Source organism: Podarcis tiliguerta (assembly GCF_965153285.1).
Source record: "Podarcis tiliguerta genome assembly, chromosome: 16".
Classification (NCBI taxonomy): Eukaryota; Metazoa; Chordata; class Lepidosauria; order Squamata; family Lacertidae; genus Podarcis; species Podarcis tiliguerta.
The window spans coordinates 34,284,582-34,302,241 of record NC_139549.1 but is presented as its reverse complement, the minus strand read 5'-3'; the positions used below and the strand labels follow the sequence as shown (position 1 = coordinate 34,302,241).

The window sequence follows — 17,660 nt, the reverse complement described above, 5'->3', positions numbered from 1 at the left end:
GACACTTTCCCCCCTCTGCACTATGTATAATTCTGCATGGGAGCAGCTTCAGCATCAGTTTTACTAACTGGAGTGAGGACAAAGACTGTTTGGAAGGCAGCCCCTCCCCTTAATGTGTGGTTCTGTTCCTCCCCCTCCTCCAGGTGGCGAAGTGGTAAAGATAGCCCAGTTGGCATCCATTGCAGGAGCACAGGGCAGAATTGCTCAGCCAGAGACTCCTGTGACGCTGCAGTTTCAGGGGAATAAATTTACTTTATCCCACAGTCAGCTACGCCAGCTCACTGCAGGACAACCTCTGCAGCTGCAAGGTATTGTACAAACCTAATTTCAAAAGAGCGCATCTCTCTCTCCCTTCCCAAATGCGCACACTCACATGCACACAATATACCCACGTTGGGTATGACGGCTTGCACCATCTCTGTCCATTTGCTATGCCGTCTGGGGCTGTTGGGAATTGGAGTCCAAGAACTTATGAAAGAGCCACAGCTTACCCATCCATGGGCTAAGAAAAGGAGTTGGATTTTTTTTCCCGGGGGAGGAGGAAAGAGTCATGTGGCATTGTCACTTTTATTACCTGCATTTTAAGGATAACTCAAGAGACGTGGAAGGTTTAGGCTTGCCTGCTTTCACGATGCATGGTGTAAAAAAGAAAACCGGTGGCGGGTTTTTTCCTTGTTAATTTTTGGATCATTTTATGACCTCTTATGTTTAAATTTCTACCAATGCAGGCAGCGTTCTACAAATTGTGTCAGCTCCTGGGCAGCAGTACTTGCGGCCTCAGGGCCCGGTAGTCATGCAGACAGTGTCTCCGGCGGGGACAGTTCAAAACGCTCTGAACGCTTTGGGAAACCAGCATCCGGCTGGCTTGCCAGCTCCGGCAGTAGCGCAGCAAGGTAGGGGCTCTTTCCTGCATGTCTACCTCTGGGACATTTTAAGAAGCAGATTTTTAAAACCATATGGGGATTTTCTGGCTTTCCTATGTTCCCTCCTCCTCCCCATCCCATAAGTAAATAGGGGAAATGATTTCAATTGGATGAAGCAGATGCGGTTACTTCCCTATCCCTAGACTTGCATCTGCAGCCTGCAGGGCTCTCAACTGGAGCTGTTTCTCTGCGGCCAGCTTTTTACACCCCTTACAAGAACTCCCACACCCCAAAATTCAGGAAACAGCTCTTCCTCTCTGCACCCTTGCCCCTTTCTCCCTCCTTGGTGTCTCCTGCAAGTTGAATACCACCTCCCCCAGATAATCATTTGCCCCTACCATAGAAGCTGTGTTTGGACATCGCCATAAACTATGGTTTATTCACGACAGGAGTGGTCCCCCAAGGGATGCTACAAATAAAATAAAATTGCATGCTAGAAATGCAGTGGGCTGGCAGAGGAGAAGTAGAGTATTCTGCACCTCTTACAGCAGCTCATTTAGTTTCCTACACCAGGTGTGCTGCAGGAGCAGACTTTTTCTTCTCCCCAACACAGCGTCTAAACGAAGTAGGCTAGCTAGCGGTAGAAGAGGCACAGAATGTCTGTCCTCCCACCTGCCGACCTGCACGGTCTACAATTCCTTGTTCCCTGTGACAACCAGGCATGTGGTTAAATGCAAGGCTGGCCTTGGGATTGCCTTGGGTGGGGCGTGGCATGTTACGGCTTCTTGTAGCTTGAAGTCCTTTGTAAAGAGTGTATTTGGGATGTATAAACACATGGTTTATCTTTAAGTGTGTGTTCTAGGTAGAACAATGGGTGGTACTAATTTAGCTTCGGGGGACTCGGCGTCATCTTTAAAACCTGGCCTTATTCACGGAGGACACTCACAGGTACTCTTACTGATTTTTTACTGTGTGTGTTCAGTTGTCAAATGAATAACTTCCCTTTCAATTCCTTCGAGGACTGAAAAATGAAAATAAATGAAGTTGCAATATTTAGCTCTTTGATTTTTCCACTTTATTTTGCTTGTCAGCAAAGTTATATGTTGTAGCTTCTACTCCCCAAGTGTGGGGTGTGTGTGGATATAGATACAGATGCACTCCTGCAGGTGAATTACTTTTGAGATAAGTTAGGGCTTGTAAAAAAGTGAACTCCACCTTTAATTATGTAGAAGCAACTTTTGGCACATTGGAGAGGTTATGAACAGATTTTAAGTATGGAGAAGGAAAAAATGCAGATGAAATTTAATTTTTGAAAGAGGGACAATGAAAGGTACCCACAGAAATATGAAAGGGAAGCTATGTATTAAACAAAAAAATAATAAAGGAAAATACCTTCTGTCTGATTTGGAAGCTGTATAATGTTCAGTATGCAACAAAATAGATGATTGTAACAAGCTGCCTTTTATACTGTTAGACCATCTGGCTCAGTATTGTCTGCTCTGACTGGCAGCAGTTTTCTGGGGTCTCAGGAAGAGTTCTTGGCCCTTCCCTTTTCCCTAAGACCTTTTTTTAATGGAAGGTGCTGGGAAACTGAATCTAGGAGCTTCAGTATGCTATGCATGTACACTGCTACTGAATTATGCCCCCACCTGCTAAATTTATGCTTAAGACTAAAATGTAGACTGTAACCTTACAGAATTTAATTTAATAGAAGTAGAGCAGAATGGGGGGATTTAATTGATTATTCTGGAACAGAATCTACAGAGTGCTCCAGTAGCGATGCTAGCATATAGCTGTATGAATCAGAATTGTTTTGTTGGAGGTTGTGCCAAAAAAAGGGGGGGGGAGATCCCTTTGCTTTGGGGTACATATGCAGTTGCATTCTTATGCATCTTTGCTTGGAATTAAGACACATTGAATTCAGTGGGACTTACTCTGGGGCAAGTGATTTTAGGATTGTAGTCAAGTAACAGACTTTGAACTCTTTATAGTTCTGATTTTAAAGCATTCTGCCCATGGTATACACGTTTTCTTGTGGTTTTTTCAAATTTTTATTACAAAGGAGTCGTTTGAGGAAAAAAACAGGATTCTAAAGGAGCGCCTCGACCGGATCTTTTCTTGTAATGAGCGCCGCTGTTCCAGAGCACCAGTGTATGGCCAGGACCTCATGAGAATTTGTTCTCTAGTGGGGGACAGAAAGATGACCCCTCAGTTTTCCGCTGGAGGCAGCAAATGGAGCTGGGCTGGTTTTGCAAACTGTCTCCTCTCGTCAAATCCCTCTTGGGACCACAGTGATCCACTGCAGGGGATGACACGGACACTGGAGCAGCAGCAGGACTCTCTGAGGGATGCTGTTAACAGGTGATCACTGGAATGTTTCCCTTGCTCTTGATCCTAAACAGAATCTGGAACAGAAGGCTGCCTTCAGCCACCTCTCACGTTCCTCTTCCCCAGCCATGCCACCCCTTTGAAAGAGACCAGAATGAGAATCTAGGCTGCTGGTTCTGTATTTAACAAGGCCACCATGCAATGATTGATATATCCAAGGTACTTAGCCACGTGTCTGCTTTTTGTTTCCCAGGCTGCTCTGTGTGCTGCCATCTGCAGTGGCTGCTCCTCCATCTTTGCACATGGCGAGGCTTCCTCCTTTGTACAGCCATAGAATGAAACTACTCAGGCACCATCTGAAAGAGGCAGCCTCGCCTTACTTGCGTCAGCTGCAGCAACTCACCACCCCACAATTGCTTCAGTTTCCTGATCTCCGACTTGTTCAGTACGATGCAGGTAGAGAAGAACCTTTTTCTATTTTCTTTTCTTTCTTTTCTTTTTTTCCTTTTGGTTGGATTGTGTAGAACCTGGAATCGGGCAAATGTTCTGTGGGAAGGCTTGACACTTTCTTATTTTCCAAAATTTAGGCAAGCTGGAAGCCCTGGCGGTCTTGCTTCAGAAGTTGAAGTCGGAAGGACGCCGGGTGCTGATCTTGTCCCAGATGATCCTCATGCTAGACATCTTGGAGCTCTTCTTGAATTTCCATTTCTTCACCTATGTGAGGATTGATGAGTGTGCTAATCAGGAAGAGCGGCAGGTAAACTTTACTTGGAGCAATCCCTCCATCTCATTCTTTATACGAGGGGTGGCTAACCTGGTGCCCAACGGATACTGCTGGGCTCTAACTTCCAGCCTGCATAGTGAATGGTCAGGGGCAATGGGAGTTAAGTGGGTTAAGTCCATCCCCACTTGCCCAAGAGAGACAATGAATCATGAGCTTTAGTATCTATCCAGCTCCGTGGTAGCTCCTCATCGGTTTAACGCTTTACCTTGCCCAGTAAAGAGCACTTCACTCCTTCTCTAAATAGTTTGCTATCACTTTTTATTATTTCTTGCTTCTGATTTTCAGTCTCTGTCTTTATTTGTTGTTCATTTGTTCTCAAAAGCTATTTGGTGGTTCTGAGTACTTCATCGCTTTTCCCACAGGGAGGAGGGGATCCTCGGATGGTTTGCCCCTCCCACTTGTTCCACTTAGCAGGTCCTATGTTAAGTGTACTTACTGTACATCCACATGGGAGGGAAACCTCTCTTCAGTTCCTTCCTGTCTGGCTCCCTGTGCAGCCCGGGTAGCAGGGATCTTTAGATTCTGAACACCACATCCAATCAGATAGGGTGGCCCAGCACTTGATCCCATGTGTGACAAAGGTGTCTGCTCTGAGAATAAGTAATGTGATACTTGTCATCTCAACAGTGAGTGCTAAATGCCTTACGGTCTGTGATGCTTTTCCTCCCCACCCCTCTTTTCTGATCAAGGAACTGATGAAGACTTTCAACAGAGACAAGCGCATCTTCTGTGCAATTCTTTCTTCACACAGCCGCTCCACGGGTGTCAACCTTGTGGAGGCTGACACCGTTGTGTTTTATGACAACGATTTAAATCCAGTGATGGATGCTAAGGCTCAGGAATGGTGTGACAGAATTGGCAGATGCAAAGACATCCACATCTACAGGTGATGCCTGCAAAGTAGCTGTTCTACAAATAGAAAATGGTTCCTCTAGTGAGATTGGCAACATGCAGCCTTGCCCATGGTAGGCACGACAGAGGCTATTTGTGCTCCGGAGATTCCTGATACTATAATTTCATCATGTCATCTAAAGAGGGCAGGCGTTGCCCATATTTTGTGATAATCTTAACAGATTTGCACACACCATCACTTGGGAGTTCTAAGGAAGGAAGGAAGCAGTGCATTTTTGAAAGATTAGTCTGTCATGTTGATTCAATATGGCATTTGTTTGTATTCAAACATAGAAGAGAACCTGCTTCTTGATCCCAATAATCATGATGCAAAATTTGGTTGTGAAGGGTGTCCATAGTGAACAAAGGACTTTTCAAAATATGTAGTAGATAAATGATTATGTCCTAGAGCAGTCAACTTTGCTCTGCTAACATGCCCAGCAATAAAACATTGCCTAAAAACCATTTTCTAATCTTGACTACTCAGTAAATTCAGTCTGTTCTGGCTATTCTCATTTTGCTCTCAGCTTTAAGGTTTTGGTACATCTCCTTGGTTTCTTCTCTAGGCTTGTCAGTGGAAATTCAGTAGAAGAGAAGCTCTTAAAAAATGGCACTAAGGATTTGATCCGAGAAGTAGCAGCTCAGGGAAACGACTATTCTATGGCCTTTTTAACACAGGTATATATATTTTTAATAAGTATAATAATTTTATCAAGAAACCTTCCTTGTTTCCCCAAATATTTTATACCCTTTGTTTCAAAGCATCGGCTCCTGAAACTTTATTGTTGTCTTGAGACGTGACTAGCAGGACTTCTAATTGGCTTTCATCATGGAGGTTATTTAGGATTGGGCTGCTCCAACTTGGCTTTGAAAGGTGGGAGGACTATGCAAATGCTTGACCCCTCCGAGTAGGCGGAGCCTCCTAGCCCTGCCAGCTTCAAAGCAACTGGGACTTCATAGCAGATTTGGTGGAGAGTGTTGATCATGGTATCTGATGGCTACAGCTTTTCTTCTACTCTCCACCCACATAGTTTAATCACAAGAAAGGAAATGGAGAAAAAGATGCACTTATTAGTTTGACCTCATTGAGGAGAGTGTCTGCTCATTGTGTCTTTTGTGAATCTGAGAAAATGCTGAGGGTACTTTGCACAGTGCATCAGTAGCTAGAGTGTCTCGGTGGTGTCAGGTTTCAGACCCAGCCTCTCTGGTCCCCTCTGAACTGGTTTCCCAAATCCTGGCCAGTAGCAGCATCTGTATTTTGTTAATGAATGAAGAAGGAGTAGGTGTGTCAATTTTTATTTCTTTTGGCCTCAAATCCCTCCCCTTCAAAGAGAACTGTTAATGGAGTGCTGTGGGGTGAAGAGACATTTCTTTTGTTCCTCCTTCGGATAGAAATCTGGCCCTGAGTTAAGTTACAATTGGGGAGGGGGGGAGCATAAATAAATTGACACTTCTTCAGGAGCTTGATATGAGACGTATTTCCTCTCCTTCCACAGCAAACGATTCAGGAACTCTTTGAGGTTCATTCTCCAATGGAGGACTCTGGCTTCCGCGTGAAGGCTGAAGAATTTGTGATGCTTACACAGGAGCCCTCCCCGGCTGAAACCATATCTCCTAAGGTTGCAAGACCTTTTATAGAGGTAATTAAGCACAAATAATTTGAACAGAAATAAAAGAGGATATATAACTGTGTGGCAGAACTGTTTTGATTGCCTTTTGGGACTTTCCAAGTGCTCCCTTCAGAATAATCATGCCATCTTCTTTTTTTAATCTTCTGAATCATTTCTTTTAAAGGTTTCTTGAAAGCTTATAAACTATTCATGTAGGTAATACGCTACTTCCCCTGAGAGCTATTTAAGCCTTTTAATAATACATATATTCTCTCCTCCTCTTTCTCTGGGTGCAGTATTTCAGGACATTTAGGAGATGAATAGGGTGAAGTATTTGCATGATGCAAATGTTTACTGGTTCTGCACAACATTAAGGTTGCCTGCAACTATTTTGACAGGAACCTAACATGGGATGTACTGGTTACACCACAGGAGGGATGTCTGCAACTTGGCTGCATTTTATGCAGCCTCCTACACCTCTTGAAGATGCCCCATTCTCCCATCCCGTCAGAGTACCTCCCTCCCTGATTTTTCATGCGTCTTTGATGTCTCCCCCCTTATATAGTTTGAGAACAACTGCATGCTATAGTATTTTATTAAATAAAAGCATACAGCCATTGATAACCGCCATCATCATCATTTAGCTGTTGATCTCCTTCTATACAGTCGTCTTAAGGCAACGTACAATAACAACTGCAGGAACCAGTTGAAAGCTTAGAGACAGCAGATGCATTTAAGATAAAACTAAAACCCTATGGAATAGATACAGCAAGGACTCATTTATCCAGCTGGGAAAGCCTGTGGGAACAAAAATGTCTTCCAGTTGTTTCCAGAAAGCCCAGATAGTGGGTGGCTGTCATATCTTGATATAGATTCTATTTCGTAGATCAGTGGCAGCAGCAACACTAAAAACCCTGCTTTAGTTACTGCAAAGTGGGCTTATGAGATTTTGGGGTTTTTATAAATGAGATTTTAAAAAAAATGGGGCTTAGTTTTGAGTAGACCTGCATCGTATTAGGGGTCTGAGGGAGCCACAGTGAAGACTGAAATGGGATGTCTTTATCCTGGATTAATTTGTCCAATTACAGACAGATTACTCTCAAGGGAATGCAGCCCTTGTCTAGGGTGGAGTTGGGGAGGTTGTATGCCCTTTAGTCAAAGCATCACGTTTTCCCCAAATTCCTAATTATTACTGCAAAATCTAGAAGGCCCTTTCTATGCAAGAATACTTCCATATAACCCAAGTGAATAGTTCACTATTCAACAAACAAGTGCCCTGCACATATCTACCTTGAGAGCCCATGTGGCACAGTGGTTAAGTGTTAGACCAGAATGTTGGAGACTTGGGTTCAGATTCTTCCTGAGCCTTGAGACTTGCTAAGTGACACTGGACAAGTCAGTCTCTCTCACCCCACCTATCTCACAGGTAAAGTGAGTATGAGATTTCCATTGCTCCGAGTGCCAGGCTGAACAATCTCTTACAACTTCCTTACCTATGAATAGCAGTAGAAATTGCCTTAATTTGCTCAGTTTATTTAACTGATAAAAAATTGGTTTTCTTATCAGAATAACTTTTTAAAAAATGTGATGGATGTGCCGCTGCATTTATGCAAAAAAACACCTTTTGTGTGTTTTAAAAAGGCTCTCAAAAGTACAGAGCGAGAAGAGGAGGAGGAGTTGAACACATGCATTCAGGTCTCAAAGACTGAATCAGCTTTGGAACCTCTCATTTCTGAAATCGGCAAGTCCCAGTATCTTGATGAGCCTTCTCAGCTGCAGGAGTTGGTTGCTGTTGTGGATCAGGTACACTTGCTTTACATTAACAGTTGAAGGTATCTTTAGAGCATTGCAAGCCAACCTTCCACAATGTGGCGCTTCCCAGGTATAGTTCATTCCCAGCTCCCATCAGCCCCTACCAGCATGGCCAATGGTCAAGTGTGGTGGGATCCAACAGCATCTAGAGGGTACTAGGTTAGGGAAGGCTTGTTGTTGTTTAGTCGTTTAGTCGTGTCTGACTCTTCGTGACCTCATGGACCAGAGCATGTCAGGATAAGGCTAGTGTAGATGAAATCAGTTAGATGGATCAATAACTTTGACTGTGTACGCAGTAGCTTCCTGCGGAAAATGCCAACTGTACCTAGGTTGTCTGAATTGCTTTGGAACTTATTATTATGGCTGTTAGTTAATTGAGGGAAATGACAGCTAATTTGATGAATCATTTTCCAAATGAGCAGAAGCAACCGTTTTGAAGCAGGAAGCACACTTTTGTTTGTGAGATACACATTTGTCTCTAATGCCAGTGTGGTGTAGTGGTTAAGAGCGGTAGACTCGTAATCTGGTGAACCGGGTTCGTGTCTCCGCTCCTCCACATGCAGCTGCTGGGTGACCTTGGGCCAGTCACACTTCTCTGAAGTCTCTCAGCCCCACTCACCTCACAGAGTGTTTGTTGTGGGGGAGGAAGGGAAAGGAGAATGTTAACTGCTTTGAGATTCCTTCGGGTGGTGATAAAGCAGGATATCAAGTCCAAACTCTTCTTCTAAAAACAAGAACAATCTTAGAAAATCCTTCTGCCCTTGACAAGAGAGAATGAGGAGAGGTTCATTTTCTAAGATGATTCTTGCCATGTTCTTTTTTTTTACAAACACATCTGTTAAAAAGAATGCACTTAAATCTGTTGGCTGGTTAATTGGACGTGCTTATTGCATTTATGCTTTGGTAGTCCCTAGAAGAAGCATTGACGTACTCTTTGTCGGATAATTACTTCTTTGTATCTTCTCTCAGCTCACCCCAATTGAAAAGTACGCTTTGAATTACCTAGAGCTCTTCCATGTTTCCACTGATGATAGTGAACTGAAGGAAAATGAGGTATGGCATGTATATGCAGTAACCTTTTGGGGGGTTGGGGGTGCATGCCCTTGGTGTGTGTGGCCAGACATACCGTGCTCCCCATCCAGGCAAGCATGAGGTCTTACCCCAGTTCAAAGACACATTACAGCCTGGTCACTGAGGAATCTGGCCTGAGCAGATTCCTAAGGGCACATAAAGTACTGTGGGAGGCCTTCTTCTGCTCTTACAGTATTATGCAGCAAAGTATCTGTAAGGACTTCATGTGAACGAAAGCAAAAACTACAGAAGATGCTTAGAAGACCCAGGATTTATTTATTTTTTTAAAAAAGACATGGGGGAGTGACATTTTTATTTCTGTAGCCCATGAAAGCTTATGCCATGGTACATCTGGTGGCACCTAAATATGCACACACACATACTGTATATAAATATAATAGTTATTTCCACCCTGGAAATCATTGCCTCTGAAATAATTAGCTCAGGGGTGGGCAAACTTGTGGGATCTACTTTGTTGGGCTTTTGAGGTCCAGCGCCGAGGGCCTTCTTGCGGTTCCCTCTTTGTGAGAAGCAAAGCTACAGGGGACCAGGCAGAGGGCCTTCTTGGTGGTGGCGCCCACCCTGTGGAACACCCTCCCATCAGATGTCAAAGAGATAAACAGCTACCTGACATTCAGAAGACATCAGGGAAGTTTTTAATGTGTGACATCTTAGTGTATTTTTGGTCTTTGTTGGAAGCTGCCCAGAGTGGCTGGGGAAACCCAGCCAGATGGGCGGAGTACATATAATAAATTGTTGTTGTTGTTGTTGTTGTTGTTGTTGTTGTTGTTGTTGTTAATAATAATAATAATAATTTATTATTTGTACCCCGCCCATCTGGCTGGGTTTCCCCAGCCACTCTGGGCGGCTTCCATAGAAACAAAAAATACAGTAAAATATCACAGATTAAAAACTTCCCTGAACAGGGCTGCCTTAAGATGTCTTCTGAATGTCAGGTAGTTATTTATCGCTTTGACATCTGCTGGGAGGGCGTTCCACAGGGCGGGCGCCACTACCGAGAAGGCCCTCTGCCTGGTTCCCTGTAGCTTTGCTTCTCGCAATGAGGGAACCGCCAGGAGGCCCTCGGAGCTGGACCTCAGTGTCCGGGCAGAACGATGGGGGTGGAGACGCTCCTTCAGGTATACTGGGCCGAGGCCGTTTAGGGCTTTAAAGGTCAACACCAACACTTTGAATTGTGCTCGGAAACGTACTGGGAGCCAATGTAGGTCTTTCAAGACCGGTGTTATGTGGTCTCGGCGGCCGCCCCCAGTCACCAGTCTAGCTGCCGCATTCTGGATTAGTTGTAGTTTCCGAGTCACCTTCAAAGGTAGCCCCACGTAGAGCGCATTGCAGTAGTCCAAGCGGGAGATAACCAGAGCATGCACCACTCTGGCGAGACAGTCCGCGGGCAGGTAGGGTCTCAGCCTGTGTACCAGGTGGAGTTGGTAGACAGCTGCCCTGGATACAGAATTGACCTGTGCCTCCATGGACAGCTGTGAGTCCAAAATGACTCCCAGGCTGCGCACCTGGTCCTTCAGGGGCACAGTTACCCTATTCAGGACCAGGGAGTCCTCCACACCAGCCCGCCTCCTGTCCCCCAAAAACAGTACTTCTGTCTTGTCAGGATTCAACTTCAATCCATTAGCCACCATCCATCCTCCAACCGCCTCCAGGCACTCACACAGGACCTTCACCGCCTTCACTGGTTCTGATTTGAAAGAGAGGTAGAGCTGGGTATCATCTGCATATTGATGGACACCCAGTCCAAACCCCCTGATGATCTCTCCCAGCGGCTTCATATAGATGTTAAAAAGCATGGGGGAGAGGACGGAACCCTGAGGCACCCCACAAGTGAGGGCCCAGGGGTCTGAACACTCATCCCCCACCACCACTTTCTGAACACGGCCCAGGAGGAAGGAGCAAAACCACTGTATAACAGTGCCCCCAGCTCCCAGCCCCTCTAGACGGTCCAGAAGGATGTTATGGTCGATTGTATCAAAGGCCGCTGAGAGATCCAGCAGAACCAGGAAACAACTCTCACCTTTGTCCCTAGCTCGCCGGAGATCATCAACCAGCGCGACCAAGGCAGTTTCAGTCCCATGGTGAGGTCTGAATCCCGATTGGAAGGGATCCAAATGGTCCGCATCCTCCAGGCGTGCCTGGAGTTGTTCAGCAACCACGCGCTCAATCACCTTGCCCAAGAATGGAAGATTTGAGACTGGGCGATAGTTGGCCATACTGGCCGGGTCTAAAGATGGTTTTTTAAGAAGCGGTTTAATGACCGCCTCTTTCAGCGGATCTGGGAATGTTCCCTCACAGAGGGAAGCATTCACCACCCCGCAGAGCCCATCGCCCAGCCCTTCCCGGCTTGCTTTTATTAGCCAGGATGGGCAAGGATCAAGGAGACAGGTGGTTGGTTTCACGCGTCTAAGCAGCCTGTCCACATCCTCGGGGGTAACGGATTGAAATTGATTCCATGCAACTTGACCAGACAGAGCTCTAGCACTCTCTCGCCCCGGCCCTGCTCCCACGGTGGTGTCTAGCTCCTTCCGAATATGAGTGATTTTATCTGCAAAAAACTTTGCAAAATCGTTGCAGGAGATCTTGGGGTCTTTACAAGGCCCCGGTGGTAAAGGTGGTTCCGTTAAATTGCGAACCACCTGAAAGAGTCTCCTGCTACTATTTTCTGCAGATGCAATAGAGGCGGTGAAGAAAGTCTTCTTCGCCGTCGCTATCGCCACTTGGTAGGCTCGACGTTGAGCTCTAACCTGTGTCCGGTCAGATTCGGAGTGAGTTTTCTGCCACCGACGCTCTAACCGTCTCAACGATTGTTTCATCGCCCTCAGCTCCGAAGAAAACCACGGGGCTGTTCGGGCTCCATGCAATCGGAGAGGGCGCTTCGGAGCCAGACAGTCGATAGCCCTGGTTAACTCCGCATTCCAGCGGGCCACCAGGGAATCAGCTGAAAGGCCATCAACATGGGCTAAAGCATCCCCTACCACTCTCTGGAAACCATTTGGATCCATTAAGTGGCGGGGGCGGACCATCCGAATTGGTCCCACCTCCCTGCAGAGGGGAAGGGTCGCGGAGAAGTCCAGTTGCACCGGAAGTGATCTGACCATGGCACTTCTTTTGTTTCACTTTTACTTAGTGTCAGATCACCCACGTCACTAGAGGTGAACACCAGGTCTAAGGCATGTCCATGACTATGAGTTGGGCCAAACTTATTCAGGGACAGCCCCATGGAGGCCATGCTTTCCACGAAGTCCCGAGCAGCCCCTTGTAAGGTCGTGTCAGCATGGATGTTAAAATCCCCTAGGACAACCAAACTAGGTGTCTCCAGGAGAAAATCCGCCACGACCTGAAGCAGCTCGGACAGGGAATCCTTGGTGCAGCGGGGAGGTCGGTACAACAAAAGGAATCCTGTACTGCCCCTATTGCCCAACTTCCAGAACATGCACTCAGAGAGCTGGATCTTCCCAGTAGGACGCCTGGTGCAAGCTAGTGACTTCCTAAAAATCACTGCAACCCCCCCCTCCCCGCCCACATGACCTGGGTTGCTGTGCGTAAGAGAAACCTGGTGGGCAAGCAGCGGCAAGGACAGGCCCATCTGCTTCCTCCAACCAGGTCTCTGTCACACATGCCAGGTCAAATCCTCCATCCACAATCAAGTCGTGGATGGCAGTGGTTTTATTCATCATTGACCTGGCATTGCACAGCAACACTTTCAGGTCATGTGGATTTCCCCTGTTGATTCCAGTATCCATCCGGTCAAGGCCAGACCCGGAGGCAGGGATAGTCTTCAAACAACGACTAAACCTGCCTCCTCGGTAATGACATGGTCTGGTCTTAGCGTAACTCCGCCTCCTGCCCATGATCACCAAGATCGGATGTCCCAGTGCTTTCCCCCCTGTGAAACTTGTCCCAGCCATTGTGTTGGCTGGGGAGTTGTTGTTGTTGTTGGGCTGTTGTTGTTGTTGTTGTTGTTGTTGTTGTAGCAGAACCTGGATATCCACCAACTGGCTCTTGATGTAACAGCTGTGCACTTAGAATTAAAGGATTCTGAGCCCACAAGATTGTTTTGAATACCAGAACGGAGCTCTCGGTCTTTCCACACAAAAATCCCCTCCTAATTACTTCAGCCTAGTATAATTTAGGTTGCAGGGAAGTCATTTTGTTGCTGCTATTGTTAAATAGTATTTGGGGTCAGAGATCCTTATCGGTCTACTGCAAGTAACCCAGAAATTTATACCTCCTGCTGATTCCTGAGTTAGTTTTGTAATTGATCTGAATACATTACATTTTTCTTTTAAATATATAAAAATATATATCTTACCTAGATGGAAGTAAGAACTGCCAAAAAGGTGTGGGAAAATCATCACCTGAAGTCGCTGAAAGAACAAGAGGAGAAAATGCTTTTGGATGGGGAAGAGGAGGAGCTGCTCACCTACACTCGGGAAGATGCATATAACAAAGTAACTTACCTGCCAGCTTTTATGCAGTTCTTAAAACATTTGAGGGAAACCTGCAGGAAAACAACACTTATGTCCCTTGATCTCCAACAGAGTGCCAGCCTAGCTCTCCTCTAGGATACGAGAAGCTATAAGAACATCAAGCAGGGCAGGCCATCTCTTCCACTCCAGAGTTTTTCCATTTTTCTAATATTTCATTGGGTACTGGTCCTTAGTTTTCATTGGGCTTTTTTAATTTAAGGGGGGTGTATTACCTCCCCTTAGCTTTTTCTTTTTTTTAAAAGGTTGTATCCACTGTTAATCCTAGATGCGTTGAAATTAATGGACCAAAGGTAGAGACATAATTTCATTTAGTATACTCTTAAGTAGGACCACCACGGGGATAAAACCCACAATGAATTGTGCTTCTCATAGATTCTTGGAAGAAGTTGGAAGGCATTCCGAGGCTCGTCTAGTCCAACTCCCTGCAATGCAGGAATCTCTACTAAATCATACATGACAGGTGGCCACCCAAACTCTGCTTAAAAACCTCCAGGAAGGAGAGCACACCACCCTTTGTGGAAGTCTCTTTCACTGTTGAACAGCTCTTACTATCAGAAAGTCCTTCCTGATGTTTAGTCAGAATCTCCTTCCTTGTAATTTGAATCCATTGGTTCGGGTCCTAGCCTCTGGAGCAGGAATAAACAAGCTTGCTCCACCCTCCATGTTACAGCCCTTTAGATATTTGAAGACAGCTATTTTGTCCTCTGGTTTCATCAGAACTAAGTGTGTCTCTCTTCTCCCTGCTCCAGGAATATATTTATGAAGGCCCAGATGGACAAACTGAAATAATGCCGGTAAGTCTGTATTGATTTTATTACCTCTTCAGCGTGGGGGTGGATGTGGGGCGGAGGCGAGGAAAACGCATACACACACGCTGTATGCAGAGGGGCAGTAAGCTCTTGAGTACCAGTTCCTGGAAGCTGCAGGAGGAGAGATTGCTGTTGCACTCATGGTCCTGCTTGCAGGCTTCCCACAGGTAGCTTGTTGGCCACTATGAGAACAGGATGCTGGACTAGATGGGCCATTGGCCTGATCCAGCAGGGCCTTCTTATGTTAGTGCATTCACACCTCTGCTTACGTATCCTTCTGGTTACGTAAACTCCGGGATGCGAACACGGCAAACCTGGAAGTATTTTTCCAGGTTTCCCCGTGCGTGCATGTGCAGAAGCTCTAAACCGTGCCACGCGTGCATGCCCAGAAGCGATAAACTGTGCCATGCGCATGTGTCCTCCGGGTTGCAAAAACCTCGGGATGCGGTCGGACCTCTGGAACGGATCCCGTTTGCAACTGGAGGTACCCCGTACACACACTTCCTCTTCCACACGCACGCACACCCTCTGCTTATCCAAGAACACAAAGCGAGGTAACTCTCTTCTAATACTTTGTACAGCTCTGGACTCCCCCAACGCCACCTCAGGATGACAACGACATCTATATCGACTCCGTCATGTGCCTGATGTATGAGAGCACCCCGATCCCAGAGTCCAAACTGCCCCCCGTGTATGTCAGGAAGGAGCGTAAGCGCCACAAAACGGATCCATCCGGTAAACATCGGGTTTTTATGTAGGATATACATTGTCAGACACCTCCCGGCGTTGCTTCTGTGGGTGTGGAACTCCTTTGTTGCAGGAAGCCCAAGCTGAGAAAGTAGGCTTTCCAAAGATTATTTTAAACATTGAGAAACCGGCTGGGAAGTGGGGTTGTGCTGTTGTGAGGCCCAGCAGGAGGGGGCTCCTCAGGCAATTAGGTTGTGGGAGGGTGCTGGTGGTCAGTCCGAGGCAAGAGGCAGGCATGGATCAAATTCTGAACATTCCAGGATAGGCAAGAGATAAAATCAGAGCATGTGCTTTTCAGAAATTCCCGGTTCAACCTGTGGCATCTCCAGTTTGTTTGTTTTCTTTAAGGTATGAAGTAGCTGATGATGCAGAAGACCTCTCTCTGCGTAAGACGCTGAAGAGCTGCTGCCAGTCAGCAGACCAGGGATAGCCAGTGTGGTACTCTCTGGATATTTGTTGGACTACATCTCCCATCATCCCTGACCATAGGCTGTGCTGGCTGAGTCTGATGGGAACAACATCTGGAGCGCACCACATTGGCTACCCCTGCAGTAGACAACCTTGGGCTGGGTGGACAAACAGTCCGACCTCACACAAGTTTCTTACCCAGAAGTCTCAGGGCCAGAGGCAGGGAGTGTAAACCAAGGCAGAACAGGAGGTGGTGTTACAAAACCAGCAGTATAAGGGGATGGAGAAGGAGAGGTTAGGTTTTCTGAAATGAACAGGTGGCTCAGGTTGAGGAGTCTGTGACACTCCACATGTTTGTGACCTTCAGCTCCTGTCAGCCCCAGACAGCATAGCCCAGTGGTCAGAGATGATGGGAAATGAAGTTCAACCTGAAGAGCCCCAGGTTCTCTGGGCTCAAGCTTTTGTGGGGAATGTTCAAGGATTGACTGTTATGGTCAGCTGACAAAGTGCTCAGGCAGGTGATGACACTTCTGGTACTGCAGCCTAGGGGGCACCTACGAAGCACAGAGCTCAGTCTGCCAGGTTTGTGGATGATACAGCACATGGGTGGCAGAGGTGCTAAAGCATTAGAGCCTACTGGCTGGTTGCAGTGGCACAAGTGCTCTTTGTCCCTCATTTGTCTTATGGCTGTGGGTCTCCCCCTGCCCTGCATATTGGTACAACTAGTACCTGCCCAGATCACTGAATTTATGACGGTGTTAGGGATTTGGGGTTTTTTATTATTATTCCCCAGCAAACAGTTCAAAACCTCCCTGATCTGCCAGAGTACCATAGGCGTTGTGGTGGATCAAAGCTTATTACGCCTGTGGCCTTTGGGGGCTTTGGAAACTCTTTCATAACTTTTAACATCCTTGCGTAGTTTGTATGTTCATTGCCCCTTCCCACTCCCTGCCACCCACTGCTTCACTGAGCCCAGCATCCCTCTTCCCAGCTGCAGGAAGGAAGAAGAAGCAGCGCCACGGGGAGACGGTGATCCCTCCCCGGTCACTCTTTGACCGAGCCACTCTGGGGATGCTGAAAATGAAGCGGGAAGGCAAAGAGCAGAAGAAGAACATCCTTCTGAAGCAGCAGACCCAGTTTGCAAAGCCGCTCCCTACTCTTGTGAAGCCGGCTGCAGAGGCGGGCCAGGACAATCCCGAGTGGCTCATCAGCGAGGACTGGGCGCTCCTCCAGGTGAGATGGCGTCTGCAACACTGGGTTCACCGCAGATGCAAGAAGTCTTTGGGTTACACTCACCTCTGGCTGTACTCCGAATAGACCCATTGAAACTGGTGGGCATAACCAACGTAGGCCCGTTGATTTTCAGTGAGTCTGCTCGGAGTAGAATTTAGTTGGCTAGAACTCCATTGCTGAATAGCTAAATGTGTGTTTCTCCTGGATGCTTGATGCTTTCCCACTCCATCCACTACGTGCCAGGTACGTTCCAAGAAAGGCTTGGCCAGAACTGGGCTCACTTCCAAGTCCTTCACCTGCCTCTGCAGCGTACAGACATAAAGTCTGGCGGGGTGTGTGTGATCTGCTTATGTTTATTTATTGAGTCCCCTGTGCCCCCTCCCAATAAGAGTACTCCCAGGGTGGTAGACATTGCTACATGAAGTCATTTAAAAGGCAAAGACAACAGAATAAACCACTGCAAGAACAGGTGGATTTGGTTGCAGCATAAACCAGCATCCTCAGAAGTTTTAAAAGCCTTTGAAAATAATAATTTTAAAAAGTGCAACACTTTCATTTGATTGCCTTTCTTGGAATGTCTAAAACTACAA

The 17,660-nt window shown here is 46.5% G+C and overlaps 1 protein-coding gene across 50 annotated transcripts in view; it reads left to right on the top strand.

The window, feature by feature from the left end:
• The window catches only part of EP400 (E1A binding protein p400), a 76,588-nt gene that overhangs the window by 39,621 nt on the left and 19,307 nt on the right, over positions 1-17,660 (top strand). For 26 of the 50 annotated variants that reach the window (XM_083418054.1, XM_083418064.1, XM_083418057.1 and 23 more), the window contains 15 exons: positions 144-308; positions 729-893; positions 1,726-1,811; positions 2,926-3,224; positions 3,445-3,647; positions 3,779-3,948; positions 4,665-4,861; positions 5,433-5,544; positions 6,363-6,506; positions 8,118-8,279; positions 9,258-9,341; positions 13,700-13,834; positions 14,623-14,667; positions 15,264-15,417; positions 16,829-17,070. In XM_083418054.1, coding sequence (XP_083274180.1) covers positions 144-308; positions 729-893; positions 1,726-1,811; positions 2,926-3,224; positions 3,445-3,647; positions 3,779-3,948; positions 4,665-4,861; positions 5,433-5,544; positions 6,363-6,506; positions 8,118-8,279; positions 9,258-9,341; positions 13,700-13,834; positions 14,623-14,667; positions 15,264-15,417; positions 16,829-17,070 — 2,363 coding nt within the window. Of the gene's footprint in view, positions 1-143; positions 309-728; positions 894-1,713; positions 1,812-2,925; positions 3,225-3,444; positions 3,648-3,778; positions 3,949-4,664; positions 4,862-5,432; positions 5,545-6,362; positions 6,507-8,117; positions 8,280-9,257; positions 9,342-13,699; positions 13,835-14,622; positions 14,668-15,263; positions 15,418-16,828; positions 17,071-17,660 lie in introns of all 50 variants that reach the window. The other 24 variants (XM_083418049.1, XM_083418046.1, XM_083418047.1 and 21 more) reach the window with 1 other exon arrangement.